The sequence below is a fragment of the Pungitius pungitius genome, chromosome 1 (assembly GCF_949316345.1).
Source record: "Pungitius pungitius chromosome 1, fPunPun2.1, whole genome shotgun sequence".
NCBI classification, from domain to species: Eukaryota; Metazoa; Chordata; class Actinopteri; order Perciformes; family Gasterosteidae; genus Pungitius; species Pungitius pungitius.
In genome coordinates, this window is record NC_084900.1 from 35,494,630 (window position 1) to 35,517,963 (window position 23,334).

General features: G+C 40.4%; 1 protein-coding gene across 4 annotated transcripts in view; it reads left to right on the forward strand.

Annotated features, from left to right (window-relative positions):
• Positions 1-23,334, forward strand: part of LOC119223712 (paired box protein Pax-7-like) — a 48,657-nt gene that overhangs the window by 19,679 nt on the left and 5,644 nt on the right. For all 4 annotated transcript variants that reach the window (XM_062566250.1, XM_062566248.1, XM_062566244.1 and 1 more), the window contains exons 5-7: positions 3,379-3,578; positions 9,583-9,748; positions 13,528-13,727. In XM_062566250.1, the coding sequence (XP_062422234.1) occupies positions 3,379-3,578; positions 9,583-9,748; positions 13,528-13,727 (566 nt within the window). The remainder of the gene's footprint in view (positions 1-3,378; positions 3,579-9,582; positions 9,749-13,527; positions 13,728-23,334) is intronic.

The window sequence follows — 23,334 nt, forward strand, 5'->3', positions numbered from 1 at the left end:
GCTTCAGACCTGGTTTTAAGGTTCAGTTTATAATTTGGATTTGTGTTAGGGTGTTGCTGTTAGACATATAATTGTGATGGTTAGGTATATGAATTATGTCAGTAAATAAATATGTGCCTGTGTGTGTATTTGCTGCACATGATGGAAATGATCCGATGGAAGTAAAAGCATAGATATCTTTCTCTACTAATTGTATTCTTGTTATAAATACTGCAGTATAATTGCAAACCCTGGGAGTGTGTGTGTGTGAACTATGTTCCCATTCTCCCGATAAGACATAGCATGCCAATCGAGGGATCTGGTGGAGACAAAGATAAAGTCCAGGTTTAGCCCCTCTATCGGCTTTGGGCGTCTGTCTCATTACCATAATCTCTGCTTTCCATTATCAGCTGGAGAGAGGAACTGACCCTCCTGATCCAGCGGCCTGTCAAACTTTATTCTCCTCCATTCTGGCTCTCCTCATTGTGCTGCTATCCAAACTGATCGTGAAGCTGCTGCAAGCATCCACCAATGCTTCTGAGGTTGTTAGCGCAGCTACCCGGACAACAATTATTGTGAGCTTTGTTCTCAGCCTGCTTACCAATCTGCTCTCACTTTACCCTGTTTTGTCTCTAGCAAGACAAATGTAAAGGCAAAATGCATATGATTTGAATGCAATTATTGCCAAAAAATGTCACACAATCTATAACTTATTGCTACTAGTATACATTTAAATAATACAAAATATGTTTTTTAAAATTATATAAAACTTCCAAAATCATCCCACGTTTTGTAGACTTTGCAAACAATGCTAGGACAAAAGCACAAATCAGAGCCCTAAATTCCTAGACTTTTGTTGGCTGTACACACAATTTGCCCCTAAAGGTCTGGTAAGAAAAAAAACGACTTGTTTGTCAGAAGCGTGATTCAAAAGAAGAAAGAAACAGGTAAACATGTCACAACAAGCCTTAGGGCCGCTTTTCTCATTCGGATGTTAAATAGTTGGGCTGAGAGGAACAGCCAGTGAGGAAAAACAGTGAGACGAAGAAGCCCCATTTCCTCTTACATCCCTCGCTCTCTCCCGCCTCCATCCAGCAGCATATGGAGGGAAAACAAATAGAGTCCATCCTGTCACAGCAGCCCCCCGAGGACAGAGGTGCCTTTTGGAAAGTGATCTAGGCCTCTGCAGCGGCCTCAAGTGTTGTCATGCTGAGTTAGTGCCAAATTGCTTTGCAGCAACCCCCCCACACACACACACACACACACATCTCTACGCCAACCTACCAGCTGAAAACAAGACACACTGTAAATGGATATATGTTGTTGTGTATGTTTTTTACCTTAGTTTTAAGGAAAACAAATGCAGGGAGTAAATTGAGAAAGAATTGATTTAATTAATGCTGCAGCATGTCCTGCGGCCACATGTAATCCGTTGAGAATTCTCTAGCAGGAGCTTTCAAGGGGGGCAGCTAAGGGGGGGGATACAAAAAGATATTCTCCCTGAGACTCTTCCAGTGGCCTGTAACGGGAGCCTTGCACTAATCCCATAATTCCTTGTTTAATTAAACCACAGAGCCAACCCGTAGTTGCCTAAGCTACTTTGATGGGCCTTTTCTTTCCTACTGCACCAGCACATGACCAACTTCTTCACACAATGAAGGCAAGCATACAAACAAATACATAAAAGGGGAGAAAATGTCCATTTCTGCCATCCACTCTTTACAGTCAATACCCAAAACCACAAAAATATTTTTTTTTGATGAACACATTTACATCATATACAGTACACACCAAGCTGCACATTTGTAAACCTCTGCTTCACTGAAGACCTCCTCACTGTTCGAACTGATTTGAAACACCTTATTCATCAACACCTTGAGCCTGGCTGCGAAAACAGGAGCCTTCCAAGTTCATTGGGTTCATCGACTGTTAAAAATGTGTCTAAAATCTTGGTTTCGGTCCGTCAGATGTCTCATTTTAAAATGCATCAAATCAAAAGGCCCAATATCTTTTTAACTTTATTCATTTTTTAATAAAAGCAATGATTGCATGCCTTTTCAAATAGATTTTTTTTGGGGGTGGCATTTGGGGATTTTTGTCTTAAAATGTTTTTTGTTTATTACGGGCATCACTTTTTGTCGTTGGACCACTAAGACCACTGTGTTGTATCGACAACCAAAAATGTGACTACTTTCTTTTGATTCTCACATCACAATGTAACATCAAATGTATTTGTATCTGTAACTGCCTCTCTACAAAATCAAAATGAAATGACTAAGTAACTTTGTTACGCAAATAGGACCTCTATGTATCATTATAACGGCTCTCTAGTCCGAGTTAGCAGTAGGCAGTCTCATTTAAAATGGATACCTGCATGTGTCAGATAATCCTCCAAGGCTTTTTCTGAACAGTACCATTGACACTTTGTGTGTGTGAAATCAGCTGCACAAAATATATTTTGGGACTATTTTCAACCTAGCAGTGTGTTTGTCTGGGCTGCCCTGAAGCCCATATTCGAAGAATGGTGCTATACTCAACACCAAGGTGGTTGGGAGAGATTACCCCCCCTCAGTCCACTGTAACTCTCAGCACCATGCCCTGGGGGATGCTGAAATATGCAGGTTTTGATATAGAATTGTACTGTCGAAAATCGTATTGTTGTATAAATAACCTCAAAGAGAAGCATCTCTTGTCCCTTATCCTTCTGCCTGCCTTTCTCTGCATTTGGAGGAAAGTTGTACCTTACTTACTGTGGTAATGTACAGTGCCTTACAAGAGGTCGGAGAAAAAAAGTGGACGAAATGAAAGACGGAAAAAAACTGATGGACAGTCCACGGAAAGATGTTACCCGGCGAGCTTACCGAAGAAAAACATTTATAGTTTTTTTGTTTCAGAAACAAAATCTTAGGCTTTTCACAATTCATTGCCTCAATTTCATTGATATATTTAGTTGTGCAAGCCTGCCATACACTGAAAAATACTTTCTAACAACTTGTCAACCTGCCCTTCCTTCAATTAAATCAAGCAACCCTAATTAGGATAAGTGGTTGTAGTAATGGATCTTTAACAAGAAAAGCCAGCAAAATATTCACAAACCAATAAGAGGCCACAGCGAACAGCTGCAGCGAGTAGTGAGCTGAATAGCGCAAAGTCTGTGAGAGACCTGCAAATTTGTAAAATGACAGTTTTACACCGATAATAATTAAATCACCTTCATGTGAAGTAGTGTGATGTTGTAATACTGGGGCCTCTTTTCAAAATGCAGACTTTCAAACAGAAGATGATAGTTTGCATCCAAGTAGCTTTTTTGAGACAGGAATCCCATTCTTTATACTCATGTACTTTTAGAAACAGCCTGCGATGAGTGACATGGAATGTCCTCTCAATATGTTTATCAAGGGAGTCGGGTCGATGAAGTGTCGGACGTGGAGTCAGAGCCCGACCTCCCCCTGAAGCGGAAGCAACGCCGGAGTCGAACCACATTCACAGCAGAGCAGTTGGAGGAGCTGGAGAAGGCTTTTGAAAGAACTCACTACCCCGACATCTATACCAGGGAGGAGCTGGCCCAGAGGACCAAACTCACGGAGGCCAGAGTTCAGGTAATATAACATACATCAGCAATTTATAAGATAGAATTAAACTTTCTACTTGGACTGCATGGACAATAAGAAGGTGCCATTCCACAATGTGTGTAAAGTGGATGCAACGTGGAGGAGAGTGTGTTGTATATCATTGCTAAAATTGAACTATTTTTTAACTATTGGTTGGTAAATGTGGGTGAGTGGAGACCACGTTCTTCGACAGTTCAATTCCCGTCTCAATGAATCCATGTTTGGGCTAGACACTTAACCCAACACTTCACCCCTAGCTGTGACTATAGTGTGTGAATGTTGTTGTTACTGATGGGCAGGTGTCTCTGTGTATGGTAGCTCCTCTCATCAGAGTGTGAATGGATGAATGATGACATTAAGTGTTGAAGAGTTAACTGTGTTGGATTTGCTCTGCTGACTTGAAAAAGTATCTTTCTTTTCTGATAAACAGGCACACAACACATTTCTTATTGTTCGGTTACCTGCGTGATTGTAATGATTTGATTTTCATACAAGGTGTTTATTGTTATACTTGTTTACCCTGTGTGAGAGTGCATTTAGACTTGGGGGCTTCATTCAACTGGATTATTTGGGTCTCAGTTTAGAATATTCTTGAAATGACATAGATTACATGGATTGTACTTGACTGTATAGCACTTTTCTAGTCTTCCAAGCACTCGAAGCGCTTTAACACTTCATGTCATCATTCACCCATTCATACACTAATGACAGGACCTACCATACACAGTGGCACCTGCCCATCAGTAACTAACATTCACACACTGTAGTCACAGCTAGAGCTAAAGTGTCTTGCCCAAGGACACATCGACATGCAGGTTAGCCGGGGATCGAACTGACAACCCTTTGATTGGAGAAGGACGACCGCGCTCACCCACAGTCTCCCAGAGAGCTCCTAAATGGTGGATTCAAACCCCCAAAGACACAAGTAGTATGTTGTGTTTGTATGTGGTATGGCTTTCTCAAAAAACGTGTACTTAGTTCTCGTTGTTCTGGTTCTGTACCCTCTTGATTGAATGCAATTATTGTAAATCACTTTGCATAAAAGCATCAGCTCAATGTAAATGTAATGTAGTTCAACTGCCTTACACACATCCACACAGTAGAATGCCAGAGACTCCATCAGCTGTTCACGTCTCAGCTAGAGAACCTGGCTTTGGTTTCGGTTTAGACAGCTTCCCAGTGTCCCAGTAGCATTGGAGAAAATACTGTGGAGCTCTATCAGCAGCTGTTAGGTGTTCAACTCTGGGTGGGGGCTGCATTCCTCATTCATGTCTCACTCCCTAACATCTTGGCTGGAATCTGTGTTTCCCACCACTTTCAAGACCACCACTCATGAAAAATACACAGCAGCTCACTGAAAGGGTCGGAGCTGTCTCACAGGAGCTTTAATCTACAACAGCAATATGGACTATCAAAACCTTTCCTTGACAGAACCTTATCTTATTACATCAACTCAACTATAGGTTATCGGGCGGTTGAAGGAGCATTATCAAGAACACTTGAATCCAACTACTATGCCGTGTTTCAGAATCAGAAGCCATTTATTGCAACATATGTTACACATTGAGCAATTTGTCTCGATGATTGGTGAAAAAAAAAAGAAAATATTTTTTTAAAAAAGAAGAAAAAATTAAAACAATATAAACATATCCTGATAAGTGGATAAGTACGTTAAAACACATATGCATGTCCATATGTTTCCATGGTGAGAGAAACCACTGTGCAAAATGTTCCGGGGATGGAGTATATGGGTTAATGGGGTACTCAGACTTGGTTCATGAGACCAACGGCTGCCAGAGGGAAGGGGCTCAAAAGTGTGTGAGAGAGGTCGGCTACTATCTCGCTTGCCCACCATTGTTATGGAGGGACGGCAGATTGTAGCTGATCATGACACGCTGCAAACTGCCCTCGTTCTTGGCTGTGGCCAAAGCGTACCAGAATATGATGGAGGTGGTGGAACCCCCGGTGAACTGCAGGGGGTCCACAAGGGGGTCGGTAAAAGCTTTTAGGTGGGACAGGACAAGGGGTTGACTTCATCAACAGAGGTCAGGGGCGGACACAGAGTTAAACTAAGACTCGAGGAAAGACAGCAAACTCTATGCACTTAACGCACACTGATGCTGTTCACACCGAACACGCAAACGCTCTAAACGGACTCGCGGGGTACATTTGTGATAAATCCGCATGTATTGCGTATTCTCGCCGGACACAACGGAGAAGTGCCGTGGTTTATAATCCTCAAACCGCTGGCGACACGTTCGGTGTGAACGTACCACAAGGCTATGTCTGGGCGGCAGTTAGATTAGCATCTGTCATAATTTTTTTAGGTTTTGATGTTAACTGCATTGTTTAACAAGGGATTGTGTATGTTTATAAACTGCGTGACGGGATGAAGTTAACCACTATCGTGTCTCACTGTGGCAAATAAAAGAAAAAGGGAAAGCAGATATTAACTAATCATCTACTAACCAATACACCTGTCCCTCTACAAATATAGATTAACAGTCAGCCACTGCGGTCACCTCAGCAGACGCTTGAATTTTAGTGCATATATTATATGCTGACATTTACGGTTTTGAACATGTAACCGGAATAAAGGCTATTTAAATAGAAAGTTACAGACAATTATAGAAGTATGAGTGTAGACAACCTCTCTGACTACTAGAAAAGTGAATATGAAATAATTTTACTGTACAGATTGAGATTTCTCCAAAGTAAAAGCCAAGTTCAAAAAGATAATTTCTCCATATTTGAGCTGCTATAAAAACATTTATCCCAATAATTCCAGACAAAGACCAATGGACATGTGTTAATGACCACTCTGACTACTCCTCTTCAAATTGAGAGAATTCCTATTCCTAAGTCCTATTTTTGCAATGTCAAAAATATGTTTTCAATGACAATTAAGTCCAAACAAAGACCAATGTACATGTGTTAAGGACCTGTCTGACTACTATTGTAGGAAAAATGAAATAATTTTACGATAGAAGATTTTGCTTTAGAGTAGTCAGAATGGTCCTTGTACGGTGTGGGTTGCTGGCTCCGGACAAAGAGACGTGACACCAGGGTGAAGAGTTCACAAGGGTTTTTTATTTTCCCCGTTTGTTAACGTGCCGGCGTTCCGCTCGCTCGTACGCACACACACACTCCCCCTCGCTCGCTCGCCTCACTGTTTAAATAGGGAGGAGAGGACACACACGCGTCAATTACCATCTGATTGCACAGCGCTCTCACCTGGCACTGTTCCCTGAGCCGCTCCCCCTCTCTCCCACACCTGCAGCCGAGCTGAAACCACGCCCGCCACCACAGTCCTGAACACACATTCTTCAGTCATGGTGCAGAATATTTGATTAAATTGATTTTATTTTGGTTTAATACCGTAAATGTCATTATATACGTGCTCTAACATTCAAGTGTCTGCTGAATTCGAGTGCTGAGTTGACGGCAGTCAACAGACAGAGGTCTAACTATGCGATCTAACACAAGTGGTGCACAAACACAGCCTGCTAGCAACAATTGTACAGTTTAATGGAATATATATATATATATATATATATAATTTTGGTAAGTGGGAGAATTAAGATATAGTTTTTCCTGCCAAGATTTTAAACCTGGGCGTTCTCCTACTCACGTGGGAGGAGCTCATTGCGCCTCATGATGACGTTTCAACAGGTTAAATCATCCTGCCTGGAATGCAAAGACTTGATTGGTCGAGTAGTATCACGTGGGATGGTTTAACTTGAATGCAATTGGTCTGTGCAACTACCGTAAAGACGACCAAAGCTGCGCAATCAAACATCACGTTTAAATCACTATATTTTTTTACCTTTTGGTCCCGGTCCGGATGGAACAGCTTCTGGGTCCAGATCCGGACCACTAGTTAGTGATCTCTGGCCTACGCCGGGCCCTACACAAAACTAGAATTAACTTTCATATTTGTAAAATATAGTATTTTAATTTATAATCTTGTATGAAATCATGAAAAATGACCACCATTTCAGTCCATAACAAATAATTATTTGGTCCCAATTATAATTAACACTGGAAAAGGGGCAAATCAACCAAAGAATTTTCTATGTATTCAATAGTAAATCAATTATTACAAAAATGATTGGTGATTGTTTTGTTGATTTGACAAATCAATCAATCCAATTAGTGTTTCTGCACTACTAGAACCAACGTTATAAAGGAAGTGGGGAGAGGGAACATTGTTTCTTTTCGCAGTGGTGATTTTGGATTGTTGAGGGGATGTGTCAGACTCAACTTCTTTTGCTTCTCTTGCAGTAGTACCTCAGGGGTACAACACCTGTTGTAATTATTTGAGTCTGCTCAACAGTAATAGGAATCCAAAAGATCTTCTCCACTTGAAAGGCATGTTTCCATTTGCTCCAAATGAAAACGAGGATTCCTAAAGAAAATGGACGGCTGGAAAGCTTCAGGCAATACATAAATTCCTTCAACTGATCTGGATGGATGTGTGCATGTGTGTGTTTGAGTATGTCTCTGGGTGTGGCTTGTGTTTGCACATAAGTGAGAATGAAAATGCAGTTATCTGTGTATAATAATGTAGAACATGCGGTGTGTGAGAAAAAGACAGATATAGATCAGTTTTTTCTGCAGAGCAACATGCTTATACCTGCCCTGAGCTTCTCTATATGTTGGCTTAAATTAAGAACTTGGAAATTAGGGCCCTGCTGAATTGCAAAAGACGACAGTTTGGCTTTTGGCAATACACACCCCTTTGTCATTTCATTTCATGTGCCGAATCTGTCTTCCTCTACCGGATTTTTCTTCACCCTCAAAGAAAAAAAAGCATTAGCCTTGATTTACCAATCGACTCATTGGTGCTCAAGTACCATGCTGTAAATGGATCGGGTCCAGTCTACATCAAGGACATGGTCCAACCCTACATTCCAACCTGAACACTCCGCTTTACATCTGCCAAACTGCTTGTTCTTCCTTCACTGAGAGCAAAACACTCGACGAGATCACGACTCTTTACTGTCCTTGCTCCGAAATGGTGGAACAAGCTCTCTGATGACATCAGGACCGTAGAGAGCTTTTACATCTTCCGCTGCAAACTAAAGACACCCCTCTTCAGAATATACTTTGAGTAAAAACACTAACAATTTGTAGCATTTAAATTGTACTTATAATGGCTTTTATTTATAGCAAGTTGTAAATTAGCTTATTTAACTAAATTGCACGTTGTCGTTCCTTTGAGTTTGTATCCGTATGGTTGAAATGCACTTATTGTAAGTCTCTTGAGTAAAAGCATCAGCTAAATGACATGCAATATAATATCATTTCTGAGCTTGTTGTCAAGATAGCAGCCGTTCTGCATTTAAATTGCCCTGACACTCTGAATTTTTCGTTTCAAATAAATGCCTTTTTTTTCCCGGACAACTATTGTGAGGTTCACAGATACAGTAAATGGAGAAAAAGTGTACGACAGGGATTTACAGCCACCCAGAGGAGCTACTACAATGAAACAAAGATGCACAGATGATTTATTTAATTGACCCATAATCTAGTAAACTTTGTGAGAGAGATTGAGCAAGACATGCGGTCATGTAACTAAGTTTGAAATATAAAACATCCACAGATTTTGTTTGAGTAAAGATTATACAAAAGTATCAAGCACACCCTTTTATTATTAAAGAGTACTATAAAACGTGGTTGTATTTGGTGTAACTAAGAAAGAATCTATTTCCTCTTCACACTCCGTGCCGAGTGCACGTGAAAAGTCATGTTTTGAAACTTGCTAGTCCGGGTGGAAATCTTCTCGAAAACAAAGCTGAAATTTCTGTGGACTGAGATAATTTAATTTTACAAGCCCAGTTATAAAGGAAAACCTGTTATTGTGAATGTAGCCCTAGCTTTTAAGACAACTGTCATTTAAATCAAACAGCTAATCCCACATCTTTGAGTTTGAGATAAAAAGTAATGACTATTAAAATAAATGTATTTAGTTTTTCTCTTTTCTTTCCAGGTTTGGTTCAGCAATCGAAGGGCCAGGTGGCGAAAACAAGCAGGAGCCAATCAGCTTGCGGCATTCAACCATCTGCTGCCAGGTGGATTCCCTCCCACAGGGATGCCAACACTTCCTACATACCAGCTGCCAGAGTCCAGCTACCCATCCAACACTTTGTCCCAAGGTAGGAATACATCCATTATTAGTTATTTAATGGGTTAGTAACAAACAACATAAAACCAACAGATAAACCAAACAGAAATGCATGCATCTGAAATAACTGTTATTCTCTGATTGTCGGACATGTGTTTGGGTTGAGAATGTTGTTTCCATCTTAAGTTGGAGGACAAGTGAGCAACTTGCCCGCACAAAATGTCAAACCGACAACTGCCAAAGAAATTATATAAACGACTGCATGCCTGAAATATGTTGCACTGAGGGTTCATGAGATTTTGTATGATGATTACTGATGCTGTCAGAAAGAATCCTTGTGCGGTTACAGATGAACTTCTAAAACACACAATTTTACACTTAAGATTTTATTTCTATTTTCCTCAAGAGTTTGTGAAAACCAGCTTGTTTTTGGTCTCCCTCTTTAGGTCCAAATACATATCACTGATGCTTTAACTAAGGGCTTATTCTTGGGTCATTCCTACTGTTCAGTGCCATTTGAGTCCCCACTATATAATATGGTATATTTTGTGTCAAGATGTGCTTATAATTCTTTCTAAAAGATTGTCTGACATAGTTAACCCCCCTCTACCTTAAAACAAAAGGACATGTACGAAAGAATAATGTAATTAAAAAGAATTACCTTAATTTCATTACAAGTAGGCTAAAATGTCATGTCCCCGATCACATTTGGACAAGATACAGAAGTAACAGATTTTTTAGAAAATCTAAATTTTTCCTAATCGTTGTATAGCAATATTTATAATATTCCCCATCAAGTGTTATTTTTTGTTACTGATGCAAATCTCTGCACACACCCCCTGACATTACCTCACGTCATGTGACAAAGGAAGAAGCACACATTTTTGGCGGGAAAATAATCTAGAAGCAGAGTAAGTATCACTCTTTAATAAACCTTTTAATGAATGTTTAAGAATGCTTGAATCAAGTGGCAGAACATAACATGTCCACCCTGTTATGCTCATGTTTAGTGGAAACCAATCATTTTTTGTAATTTTTAAATTAAGGTTAGTTAATACACTAAAAATCTTCCTCTGTTGTCAGAGGTGCTAACTACTTTGTTATCTCATAAGGAGTAATGGCTAACTTTAGCATAAAATGTCACTTCTATTACTGTTTTGCACAGTAACAGGGTGGACATGAAGATAGATTAATAGTGTGTTCTGCATGTGTTGTTATTTAGCATTATTTATTTAAATATTTAAAATGGCATGATTGTATTTGTCAGGGGAATTGCGCCCCTGTCTGCTGCAGAAAAGCAGCAGCGCTACAGGGCACATCGGGATGCAGAACCTGGAAGAAGGCAGCAATACCTAAAAAAAGAAGGATCAGTCGATAATGGACAGAGTAGAAAAAAAAGAAGAAAGAGTGAAGTGTCAGACTTCAGTGAAAGAGAGAAGAGATAGCAAAGAAAGATGGTGAGAAAACGAGAAAAAACTCTTTCATCAAGTTCAGACACCACTCCAGATTTCCCACTGCAAGGGCCCTCAAGGTTAGAAAATAGTTGACAGTTAGGTTGGAAAGGTGTCTGTCTGTCCATGTATTATGATTAATATGCACTGTTTCTAATACATAATTGCACACATAGAGTACATACTGTCACGACTACCTGGCTCACAGTAGCAGTGACATAGGGGAGACCACACGTTTGTTAAGTTAAATCAAAATATAATTTATTTAAACGTCATTTCATACGACGAAATCATAACTTTCATCAATAAATGTATCTAGTCAGTAAATGAGAAACCATCAAAAGTGTAGTGCAGATCAAAGTGTATGCTAGGTGTCCGGCAAGAAAAAGCAAAACAGAATAAAAGGTGCTGCCATCCTGGAGGCCAGAGCAGCGCCGCACAGCCCAGAACCGAGAAGAGCCGAGAGAGAGTGAACCACCTGCAGGAGATCTTCTTAAACAGTCCCGCCCATCAGCTGCTGTCAGATGAACCAGAAAGCCACAGCTCCCCCTTCAGATTGGGAGGGGAGAAACGGCCCAAACATATTCTCTACACATCAGTGGTTCTCAACTGGTCTGGCTCTGGGACCCACCATCACCATGACAAGCCGCGACCCAAATCGATCGGTCAACGGGGGGGGTGCTAGCGGTGTCGACGGGGGGGTGCTAGCGGTGTCGACTAGCGGTTAGTCATCAGCCCTCAGGGTGCTAGCGGTTGTCTTTGCGGCGCCAACTGAAAACATGGACGGACGAGCCGGCAAAAAACCGACACTCCGCTGCATTACAAAAAGTTTTTTTTTTTCATGCAACGGCCGGCGAGCCACTAAAAACGGGTCGCGACCCACCAGTTGAGAACCACTGCTCTACATGAAGGGAGTGAGCACACCCAGCACGGCAAAGCCGGGCGTGACAATACATACATGTATAGATAAGTGCTAGTGGTAGGACACATGTTTTAGAGCGGTTGTTCACATAACCAAAATGTGATATGCTAACTGTTTTAGGCAATATGTTCTTGGACGGAGGAACGTTAGATGCGGGCGAAGGAGGATGCAGAATGAAATTGATAAACTAATGGCCTTGTTGGAGAAGGAAAAGACAAAAATCCAGGAGTGAAAGAAATGGGCACATTCAACAATGGGCAATCAAACAGTTAACAACACCATCCTCCTGTGTTTATATATTATTAGTATTTTAAATTTCATGCCCCCCCAAAATGAGGGGGAGAATCTATAAATGGCCGGGTCTGGTTTCCTCTCACAGCTACCTGCTTATACATATCCGACAGAAACTTCCTGAAACAAAAAAGAAAACTGAAATAATGCTTTTTTCATTCTCTATGTATTGTATCTATTGTATTTACTTACCATGATCAATATTGTTCAGCCAGGGGGAGTATTTCCCATCTGACAGCCAAGCTAGGTCCAAACCTGTCTTTCGGTGTCCTGGGAAACACTGAGATGTCCATCTTGTTACTCCTCTGTGTTTGTTCATGATTATTAAATTAAAGAAATGTGGGTAAAGTACATAGAGAACAATGTTTTCAAAATAATCATTTTTTGTAAATACTATTCAATATCTATTTTAATGGGGTGATGGTGGCGCATGGAGTAGTGTGATGCACTGCAAGCTGCAAGGTTGGAGGTTCAGCCATGGGTTAAAATGTACTGTAAGTCGCTTTGGATAAAAGCATCAGCTAAATTACATGTAATATAATAAAAGAACACGAATAAAGGACATTTTTACTCTCAGAAAATAATTATTGAATAATTATGTGTGTAAAGAATTGACCGAAATTATTAGGCCATCATGTCCTGAGCTTATAAGCAATAATCAATGTCTTTTCCCTTTTCAGATAAAATATTAAAATCATGGAAAATTATGATGTTTTTTATTGTTGTAAGTTAACCTGCTGAAATTGCATAGTAGGAATGACCCTCTTACCTTTATCTCTGTTCATTTGGTTATGGACTTAGGAATTAAGGGGAGCGAATCCATTTTTTCTAGCCCCAAGTGCAAACTGGTACATTGGAGCAATAATAACAGCAATTATTTCACATGTTGATAACTAAAAAGGCTTCAGGAATTGAACTCAAAACGATGCTGTCGTCTGTTGCTGTTCATAGTTATATCCAGTTTGCACTTGGCACACAGACTTGTAGCAGGGGAATTGGCTTGCTTAGCTCCATTCTTATTAATACGCTTGAGCATGTTGAGAATAGATCTGTGTTTTTATACTGTGCAGAGACTTGGGAATGAAGGTGTTGACTAGTGTATCTTTACATGCTCAGCTATGTGCTGTTCTGTGTTTTTCCCTTCAGATGGCGGTGGTACAGTTCACCGTCCCCAGCCGTTGCCTCCATCCACCATGCACCAGGGCGGTCTGTCAAGCACTGACAGCAGCGCTGCCTACGGTCTTGCCTCGAACCGTCACAGCTTCTCAAGCTACTCTGACTCCTTTATGAGCTCTGCAGCACCTGGCAACCACGTCAGCCCTGTCAGTAACGGACTCTCCCCACAAGTAAGACCTGCAGGAGTACTGTAACTAAACGTCAACCTCATCATGAGCTGTAATGCATAATTGTTGCACTAACATTGTGGTGGATGAGCTGGTTTGCAGTCTTGCAGGTAGTTGGGTAGATAATCAATACTAGTTTCATCTTTGTGTGTTCAGTGACTTGTCTAGAACAAGTAATCTTTGCTCATTTAGTGATGAAAGGTTGCTAGCCTCCACATGAAGAAGAATAATACATTTTAGCAATACCAAAAATATGAATGGTCAAGTTAATTCTTAACCAAAAGGCTGGCTATAACCTTGTCACAAGATCATGTGAGAATGGAAGGAACACATCTGAATCCACAAACCTTATCAAGATACAAGGAAGGCATTTGGGTCAGATAAGTCCAAATGCTGACCAATTGGTACCCTCTCTTGAGCTACTGGAAGCTATGGCTGTGGTAAGACATCACAGAGAAGAGACTGTAGCTGTGTCTCAAAGTCACTAGGCTGCATCCTTAAGGACCTGTAGAGTTATGCAGACCTCTAGTAGCCGATTTGGAGGACACATTGGATCTATCCTTTGCGGCCCAGCATGCAGTGCGGGCTGACGAAAATGTAATTCATTCAGGACAGAGCTCAGCAGTTTGCTAGGCAATGTGAGCAGCAGAGGTAATGCTGATGATGCGTTACGATATGGTCGACGGGGGGGGGGAGAATGAGTGAGAATGAGTGACTGTCACGCTCAATGCGTGACACTTGAGAGCCCTGGTTAAACTGATCCTTGCACTCAAAAAGGGGCTGAGAATATATCTACCACTCTGGTGAAGAAATCTGGCCATGAGCACTGGAAGCCAGAGTTTTTCATCTGGCATTGACAAGGGTCTAATGGTCGACAGGTGAGGAGTCCAGATGGTAGCTAAATGCAGCCACGCCCAAACGTAACACACACACAGAAAAAACAGGGTAGCAGAGCTGGCGTCACGGTGGACCCGTGACAACCTCATCATTTAGCTGTCAATATTACACACTTTATTTTAACGTGTCCCTCCCATCTGAGGTAATTAATAAGATAAGACATGTTACAGTCCCACAGAGGGTACACTTAAATTATTCCAGCAACAAAGTACATGATCATTTTGTGTTAACAGCGTTCAAGTCTGTGCTATTAATTGTTAATTGCATTGTTCGACTCCATGGCTTCAAAAGGATCCTAGCCAAATGTTGTGACTCACTCTTCAGTGGGAAATTCACAGATGTTGCTGTTGGTCCAGGCTTCTCTAATGAATTATACCTGATATGCAAGTACCATATTGTGTAGTCCATCCGTTTGTGTCTGGCATTTAGATAGGTGGTGAACTAGAACCTCTTAATCACATTTTATTTTTGTTTTCACATCAGATATTTATCTCTGTGGCTGCATATATGTTTTTCTGTCATAATCCTAACCCATTTCAAATGTATCCAATAGTTCAATTTACTGATTTTAGTCAGTACATTCTTACAATGTGGGAAAGGTATGAACAGGGATTGGGAGGAGTTTTGGAACCACGTTTAGTTAACTAGAGGCAACTGTGAGTGAGAGGGGAGCGCGGTCGTCCTCCAATCAGATGATTGGTGGTTCGATCCCAGGTCCAGCTGACTCACATGTCAATATCTCCTTGGGCAAGACACTTGACTCCAACATTGCTCCTATAGCTGTGACTACAGTGTATTAATGTTAGAGCAGGTAGCACTGTTTATGGTTGCTGCTGTCAACACTGTATGACAGGGTGAATAATGACATGAAGTGTTTTGAGTGGTCAGAGGACTAGAAAAGCCGTATACCTGTAAAGTCCATTTAACTAACGATTGCGAACCAGGCTTCTGCTGAATAATGGTTGTTGTTCCAAAAGGTGTTATGTAGTATTCGTAGTTGGGAAAGAATATCTATTTGATGAAGTGCAGCTAAAATAATAGTAAGTAATTTATTCTTATAATCAAGTATTACTCATAATAGCGTGGTTATACAAAGAGACAAATTTAACCAAGGAACTTTTCATTGATTTTGAGTGGGAAAAAACCTTTGTTTTCCATTTTACGATTCAAGCTGGACATTCATACAGAACAGGAGACATGTTTAGGAAATTATAAGCTTGTTTTTCAGACATTCAAATGGATTCAGATCTCCTCTCCCTCATGGTGAGTCCCACTCCCTTCTCTTAAAAAGGTATGACTTATCTTAAAACTACAGTAAATATGGGAATATATCCTCTCACGTGCATCAGAAGTATGCAAAAGCACCGACAAGAGTGGGAGAAGAATCACCGGCGGATCGCAGAATCGCGCGTTGCGTATTGTCCTCACTTGTTTACTTCTGGCACCCTGGATATATAGATATACATACACAAAATGATATTTATAACTTCAAATGTTTCTGATTTATATTGAACGGATGATGTGTATTATCTTATATGAGTACATAAGATCTTAACTATTTATTACTCTTTTTCTATATGCTGCTGTTGGTTTACCTAAAAGAATAAAGTCTGAGCTTAAAGCGAGACTTCTTTTAACATTGATTTTATGGGTTAGGAATGAGCACCAAAAGTATGATTTGGCTTTGAAAGGATTTGAATCAAATTAAGATAAAAACAGCAAATGAAATTGATTGAAATGAGGTTCACTCCCGACATGAAATGCATCTTCAGTGAATACTGCTGCATTTGGTGTTTATGCACTCTCAGCCTATTCGGAATGCCTCTGAGCTGAGGCTTTTCCATTAGGTTTTTACTGCCATTGACCCTTTCATCATGCTGCCAGGCATATCCATGAGATAACAATGTAGGATGAATTTCCAAAGATCCCACTTCAAAATTACACGAAGACCATGTGCTGTACGTCTGACAGGGAATAATTCAATTTGAAACAGCTATATTGCATTTGGAATGTAATTCACACAAGCCATTTCTGCACCTCCTCCTCTCAAATTGAATGGGAAAGAATTAAAGGCAGACTTTCATTTCATTTCCAATTCCAAGTCCTATTGACCGAAAGACAAAATGAAAGTACAAGATTCCATCCCTGTGATGGCCCTGTAAATAGAAACCCCTTTTACAGTTTCACCATCAGAGTTACCACCCCCATCTCCCCCAAGACAGCCTGCAAAAATAAAGCTTTTTTCCAGCCATACTTTTTGATAAATTCCCTTAAGTCAATTTTTCTTCAGAGCCCTCAAACTGGTGAGGAGATTTTTCTCTTCAGTGAAACACTATGCTGAACCACTAATCTGTTTTTGTCAGGTCAAACAACTTGACTTGCCACTGAAGATGAAACTATACCTCCCCCAGTGACCCCAACAAATCAACATATCACACTAGTAAAGAAGAACACATTTCTCCTCTTGCGTTCTAATTTTTTCTCCGGTTTGTTGTGAGAGGAAGATTTAGCGCGGAGTGGTGGAGTTCTCTGGCTTGCTATTTGATGTCAGGGTAAGAGAAAGAGATTGAGAGAGGGAGAGAGAAAGCGGCGAGCGAGTAAGGATAGAACAGAGTGGGTTTCAGTGTTGGGGGGATCAGAGCTGCTTTGGTTCTCCAGCTCTGTCTCTTTGATCCATATCCCCAGGCCTGCCTGCCTCGCTAACTCAGGCCTCTACCCGTGATTCCTGACAACTGTCGGCCTGAGATAAGGAGGTGGGGTGGGGGTGGGGGCTCTAACCCCTCCCCCCCATGCACACACACACCCTCTATGCGCCCCCTGTACACTGCACCACTATCAAATACACTGCCATTAGCATTAACAACAACTTATGTTCAAATTAGGGAAAGGTGTTGAATCTCAAGAAGCCTGAGCACAGACAGGATCCAAATATATGAACCCCTTCTTCCTGCAGCCCCCCAGTTCAGTGTGTTGACACGGCTTTTTGCACCTGAATGTCAATGAGTGTGGTGCCTAATATTAGTCTCAGCTGCTATTAAAATTTGCAGTACTAAGCCCTTTGACTGGGCATGCTGTCAACTGGCGCGCTCCCATGTCAACAAATCAAAAAGGATGAGCACATATATTTACATCATTCCCATAATGAGGAATAGAGTGGGGGCAGGGGGTAGATGTTAATTAGAAATCGCCTGAAAAACAGATGCTGCTTCAGTTTGGCAAGACGTAAATCAAGGAGCTTTAAAGCAAATATAAATAAAAAAAGACCTACTCAAGAAATCTGCCAGAAAAGCTGAGGAATTTAAATCATACCCACTGATGGAATGTTTATTGGATATATTTTTTATTTATTTATCACTGTCTTTTCTCCTCCTCCCTCAGTGAAGACTAAACAGAGCCCAGGGTGCTGTCTGACTGGATGAGTGGGTAGAAAAGTGTTAAGCCCCTTTAGTTCCTCTGGTTTTGGATGAAATGTTGACTAGCTGCAAAGCACTACGACCAACTCACATCTACTGCTTTAATTATGTGATCAGTTTTTACAAACACTTGTACCATGGCCACAGTGAATACTAGGTTCTGATTGGCCCAAGGATGTGCATTAATTAAACAATTGCATGAAAAAAGCAGCTGTTTGAGCTGCAGTTCGTTAGACGGATTCAGACAGGAAAGTGAGTAGGTTAAGGATTTAATAAGCAACTACAAAGCAAACATTTACTACTACTGCACTGTCTACCTTCATTTAGCTACATACTGTTTTGACATGAATAAAAATATTGGATGTATTGGAGCATACATGATTCCCTGGAAAATTAGCAGTTACTGAAAATTGAATGAAATTTAGGTATATAGTAAAACATTTTGCACAGTGGTTTAATCTGATCATTTTATCAAATTAATATCATTTTATCAAAAAGATATATAGACCAACGGAAGACAATGCAAACTAGAATCTTAAAATTAAGATTGGACGGGTCCTCGCTACTCCTTGCACGTTGGGGCACTGGCCAGATGGTTAGAAATGCGGTCAAGGACACCTGCGGCGTTCGCAGGGTTAGTGGTGTTAGTTCATGTTTCCACCAGGCTTGGATTATAATATGGATGTATAGAGGGTAAGGATATAATAATTGAGAAATATGGAGCAGTTTAGATGAAGTATGTCTCGAGTTGAAACCACTGTTCCCTTTGTTCTGTTTTCTTCTTTGCCACGATTTAAGTGTTCATTTAGTCTATCATGAACATCGTCAAAGGTGACATTCTTTCTGAGTAGATTGTGATGTCTTTAATAGAGCAGCAATCAAGAGGCCAATGTAACTCTGGATGAGCTGCATAAGAAATACAGTTTGGAGTTTAACACCAGTCATGTGGGAGACACTGCAAGCATGTGGAAGAAGGTGCTATGGACAAAAATGGACCCTAAACCCAAAACTGCCCATCATCTTGAGAACCCCATTGAGTACATGATCCCAACATGGAATTATTGAGGTGCTGGCACCATTTCACTTTGTATATTGGACCTATTCAATGAAAGAGATAAATATAACTAGAAAATGTGGCTTCCTGTTACCAGTAGGTGGTTCCGCGGCCGTAAATAGTTAGGGTGTGACTTGGTGATAACCAAGACCTTCTGATGTGCCTCTCAAAATACCATACATGAGCCAATTTCCTTAAAAATGTATCACCAGACTACGTTTAGTCATTTTCATATTAGATTTAAAAGGATACAAACAATACTTTCATGACCATTCCACTTCAGGTTGATAGTAGACATCCCCAAGGTGACACTTGTGGATAACCAGGACATTCTGATGTTCTATCCCAAAATAAAAGCCTCCCGAAATACCATACATGACCCAGCTTCCTTCAAAATCTTTTAAAAGGTGTTTTTTTTTAATCTGCGCCCTATGCACATAGTTTAAGTATTTCTTCCGGCAAAATGCAACTTTTAGAGGCCAAGGTCTCAAGAGCACACTGCGTGGATTTGAAAATAATCTGGTTTAATCCCTGGGAGGAGTTCGGCCTCTAAGAAATTATGAAAATAATTAAATGCAGCACCCCCTAATCTTCAAAAATTAGAGGGTGTTCAGGGGTTCAATGTTTACTTTGGTGAGGGCAGGCCAAACCATTTGGAAGTTAAAATTCTGCCAGATTAAGCCACACCCCTTGCGAAGTTAATTAGCCCATATCTCATCAAAACAATGAGTTATAAGCACCATTCTGATATATCAAGGGCACATCGACCCAATAATGATCCACCGACGGTTTCGTGACAATCAAACGCAGCGTTTAGGAGAAATTGCCAAAAATGTGTTGTTCACTAAATTCAAAATGGCGGAAAATCCAGTTAGGTGCATTTGCATACCATGATTGACTTTTTGTAGAGCATGCCGAAGAGGACCTGTGTGCCAACTTTCAAGTTGATCGGACATCGGGGGCGGAAACTGGCCTAGTGTGGTCTTTTTAAAATTTCTATAGGGCGCTATAGAGACATTTCTTTATACCCTAACGTCAGACCCAAAAATGATCTTTTATTAAAATATTCAAATCTCTTTTATTTACAAAATCTTAACTGGGAAACCACGTGCAGCCTTGAATTATCCCCAATTGACTCAAAGGTCTATCAAAGACCCTCACCTTTGACCTTGTTGACTTGTATCCATCACTATCTGTTCCAGACACAGCAACCTGCACCTTGCCTTAACCTCGGAAGCCATGTTCTTCCTGGCCTTTTTCAGATTCCTCAGATGCTCAGAGTTTACCGCCTCAACCCTCACCTTCAATGCACCTCGCCATGCCGCATATCCGACTCATCCCGTCTTTCGGAAGATACCATGACATTCTACTTAAAGAAAATGAAAACCAACCAATTGGGCCGACTGTCCCCTGGCTTTACTTCAAGATACAGTTATACCTGAGTCCATTCAAAACCCTTTCCATGTACTTGCAGCTTCGACAATCCCAAAGCCATCCCCAACAGACCCACTCTTCATCTCAACCAAGTATATGTGTAGCTCCAGACCAGACTAAGTCAATCAATGACGCATTCACTCATGTTAAACGCTTTTAGTGGATGGCGTGGTCTTAGCTAGTGAACTACCTCTTGTGCTTGTATCAATATTCACAATATTCAACAGTTTTTCAATAGTCTTATTTCAAATCTTAAACTTTTTCAATTTTCAAATCCTCTCTACTTCCCTCTCACTCAATACACCTCTCTCGCTCTGTGTGATTCCTTCTTTTTTGTTCTCTGTCCATCTCTCCCAAATACTCTCAACCACAAAGCTCAGAATGAAGCTGTTTTGTTGAAATACTTTTTGCGCTTTCAAATACTACTGCAACTACTGCTTACATAACTATTACTACTAGTAGTATTTGCACTGTTAATAACACTAAAATGACCCCTACTAGTAGTAGTCATTAGTCTATAGTCAGTCAGTAGACAATAGTCTTAAATACTATTACTACTAGTATTTGTGACACTGCACCTCATATAACTTCTCATACTACAACTGCTACCATGACTAATAGTATTAACACTACAGCTGCTATTAGTACTACCACTATTAACTTAATTGACTATATTAAAACATCTACTAAGACATCTTCTTAGCTAGTGTTACTAGTACCATAACTACTACTAAAAATAATACTACTACTAATATTATTAAAAAAATATTTTGTTCTCTATTTCAAGCAATTTTTTAAAATTAATTTAATCTTATATTATTCGAATATGTTCAAGTAATTATTAATTCCAGGATTTCCGGCTACATTAAATTATAATTTGTACCCTTACTTTGGTGTATATTGCATATTACCACATAGAACATCTTTGTTAGTTTCTGAACTAAATTTGCTTCTGCAGCTGCAGCACACTGATAGCAACTCAGTTTACAAATACTGTAGCCACGAGCTAATGCTATGGTTTCCTTTAGGGTCAAAATAATTTCATGTTTAATATTTATTTTTGCAGCACACCTTTATTACCCTGATTAAACTCAGTGTCATAATGGAGAAATCCACCTTGAGTTTTCTACAACCTGGGAAACAACATCTCTGGTTTTAATCATTCTTTTTGAATTCTGTTAGAGAAATTGAATGTATTGTACATCTTTTACATTGTTGATTCTGTACACATGACATCCATTGCAGTCTGTCCATCCCAGGAGAGGGATCCTCCTCTGACCTTCTCACTGAGGTTTCCCTTTTTTCCCCATTGAAGGGTTTTTTCATATTTTGGGGAGTTTTTCCTGTGCCGATGAGAGGGTTTGGGGACAGAGGATGTTGCATGTGTACAGACTGTAAAGCCCTCTGAGGCAAATTTGTAATTTGCGATTTTGGGCTATACAATATAAAATGAATTTAATTTAGGCTATTTTCCCAGTCTTACCGCTGTATTCTTAATTTATTCTGAAAAGGGGGAACAATTAAAAATCATAATAAAAGCTGACCAGTGCCTCTACATATACCAACCTAAACTGGGTTAAATTTAATAATATTTTTTGTAGTCGAGGCACAGTGGGACTACAGCTTTACGAGCATTATGGCCGAGATTAGAGACCCCGGTGTGTTGAAATACTGGTGACAGACAGTATGAAGCGCCAAAAAATGAAAAGACACTTGGGAACCCATCACCCTGATCATGTAAATATAATCAGATTTTAAAAAAAGCATATGATCCTGCTGTTAAATGTGGGTACTTTACAACTGCTTTAATATATTCATACAAGATTAAGCCTGTGGGAAGGGCATTATCAGCTGTAACCTCTCTAAAGAAACAGTAAAGGCTGCTGGCCAGGAATTACCACTAACACAAAAAATGACATTTTCAGCTCCCCATTTACAAGCCATTGTGACTAACAATTTGTTGAAGAAACTGAAAACGAGTGATGTAGTTCTAGGACTGAATTCATGGGAAATGGACTATACTTTTTTAGCCATCCAACAACACAAAGCTCTTTAACACTACCTGTCATCATTCACCCATTCTCTGACAGAAGCTACCATTCATAGTGCCGTACAAAACTCTCTATGAAAAAATACAGGGGGTGGTCCGCCCAGATCTTACCTCGTGTGTATAGACAGAGGTTTATCTACGGGTGGTATGTAAACCCCAGGGTCTCCTACCTACACACTCCCATTGTGCGGTCCCCTTTTCCCTGGGACCAATGAAGAAACAAAAGCTGAATAGTACAAACATCGTGATAACAACAGACAGAATAACAAAAATAACTTAACCTTCACCGGTTCAAATGACCAAATACATACGTAAACAAAACAAATGTCACTTGAACACAGCTCTGCTCAAAACAATAGTTCCTTCCCAAAAGTTCTGTTTCACAACAGCTCCTTTTAAGCCACGGCATCCTGCATTTGATTGGCTGTGGGTGAGGGTGATTTGGAGCTGGCAGTGGAGATTATTGCATGGTGGGTGTGTCAGAACACCTGTGGGAACACAAATCAAAACATACACACACACCCCCTCCCACAAACAGGCCGGGGCACGTAACAAGCGGTGATTGTGCTCTCCACTCACCCTCATTCGCCCTTTTTTCTTTTGACAACATTCTGACTACTTGTGCAGTCAACAGTGGTCAGTGGCCTGTAAATGTACTAGCAGATTCCAGAAGCCTGACCATAATAAGTCAAAATATTAATTTTGTATCTGTTTGAGATACTATTGTATTCAACAAATGAATGTTGCTGCCCTCATCATTTC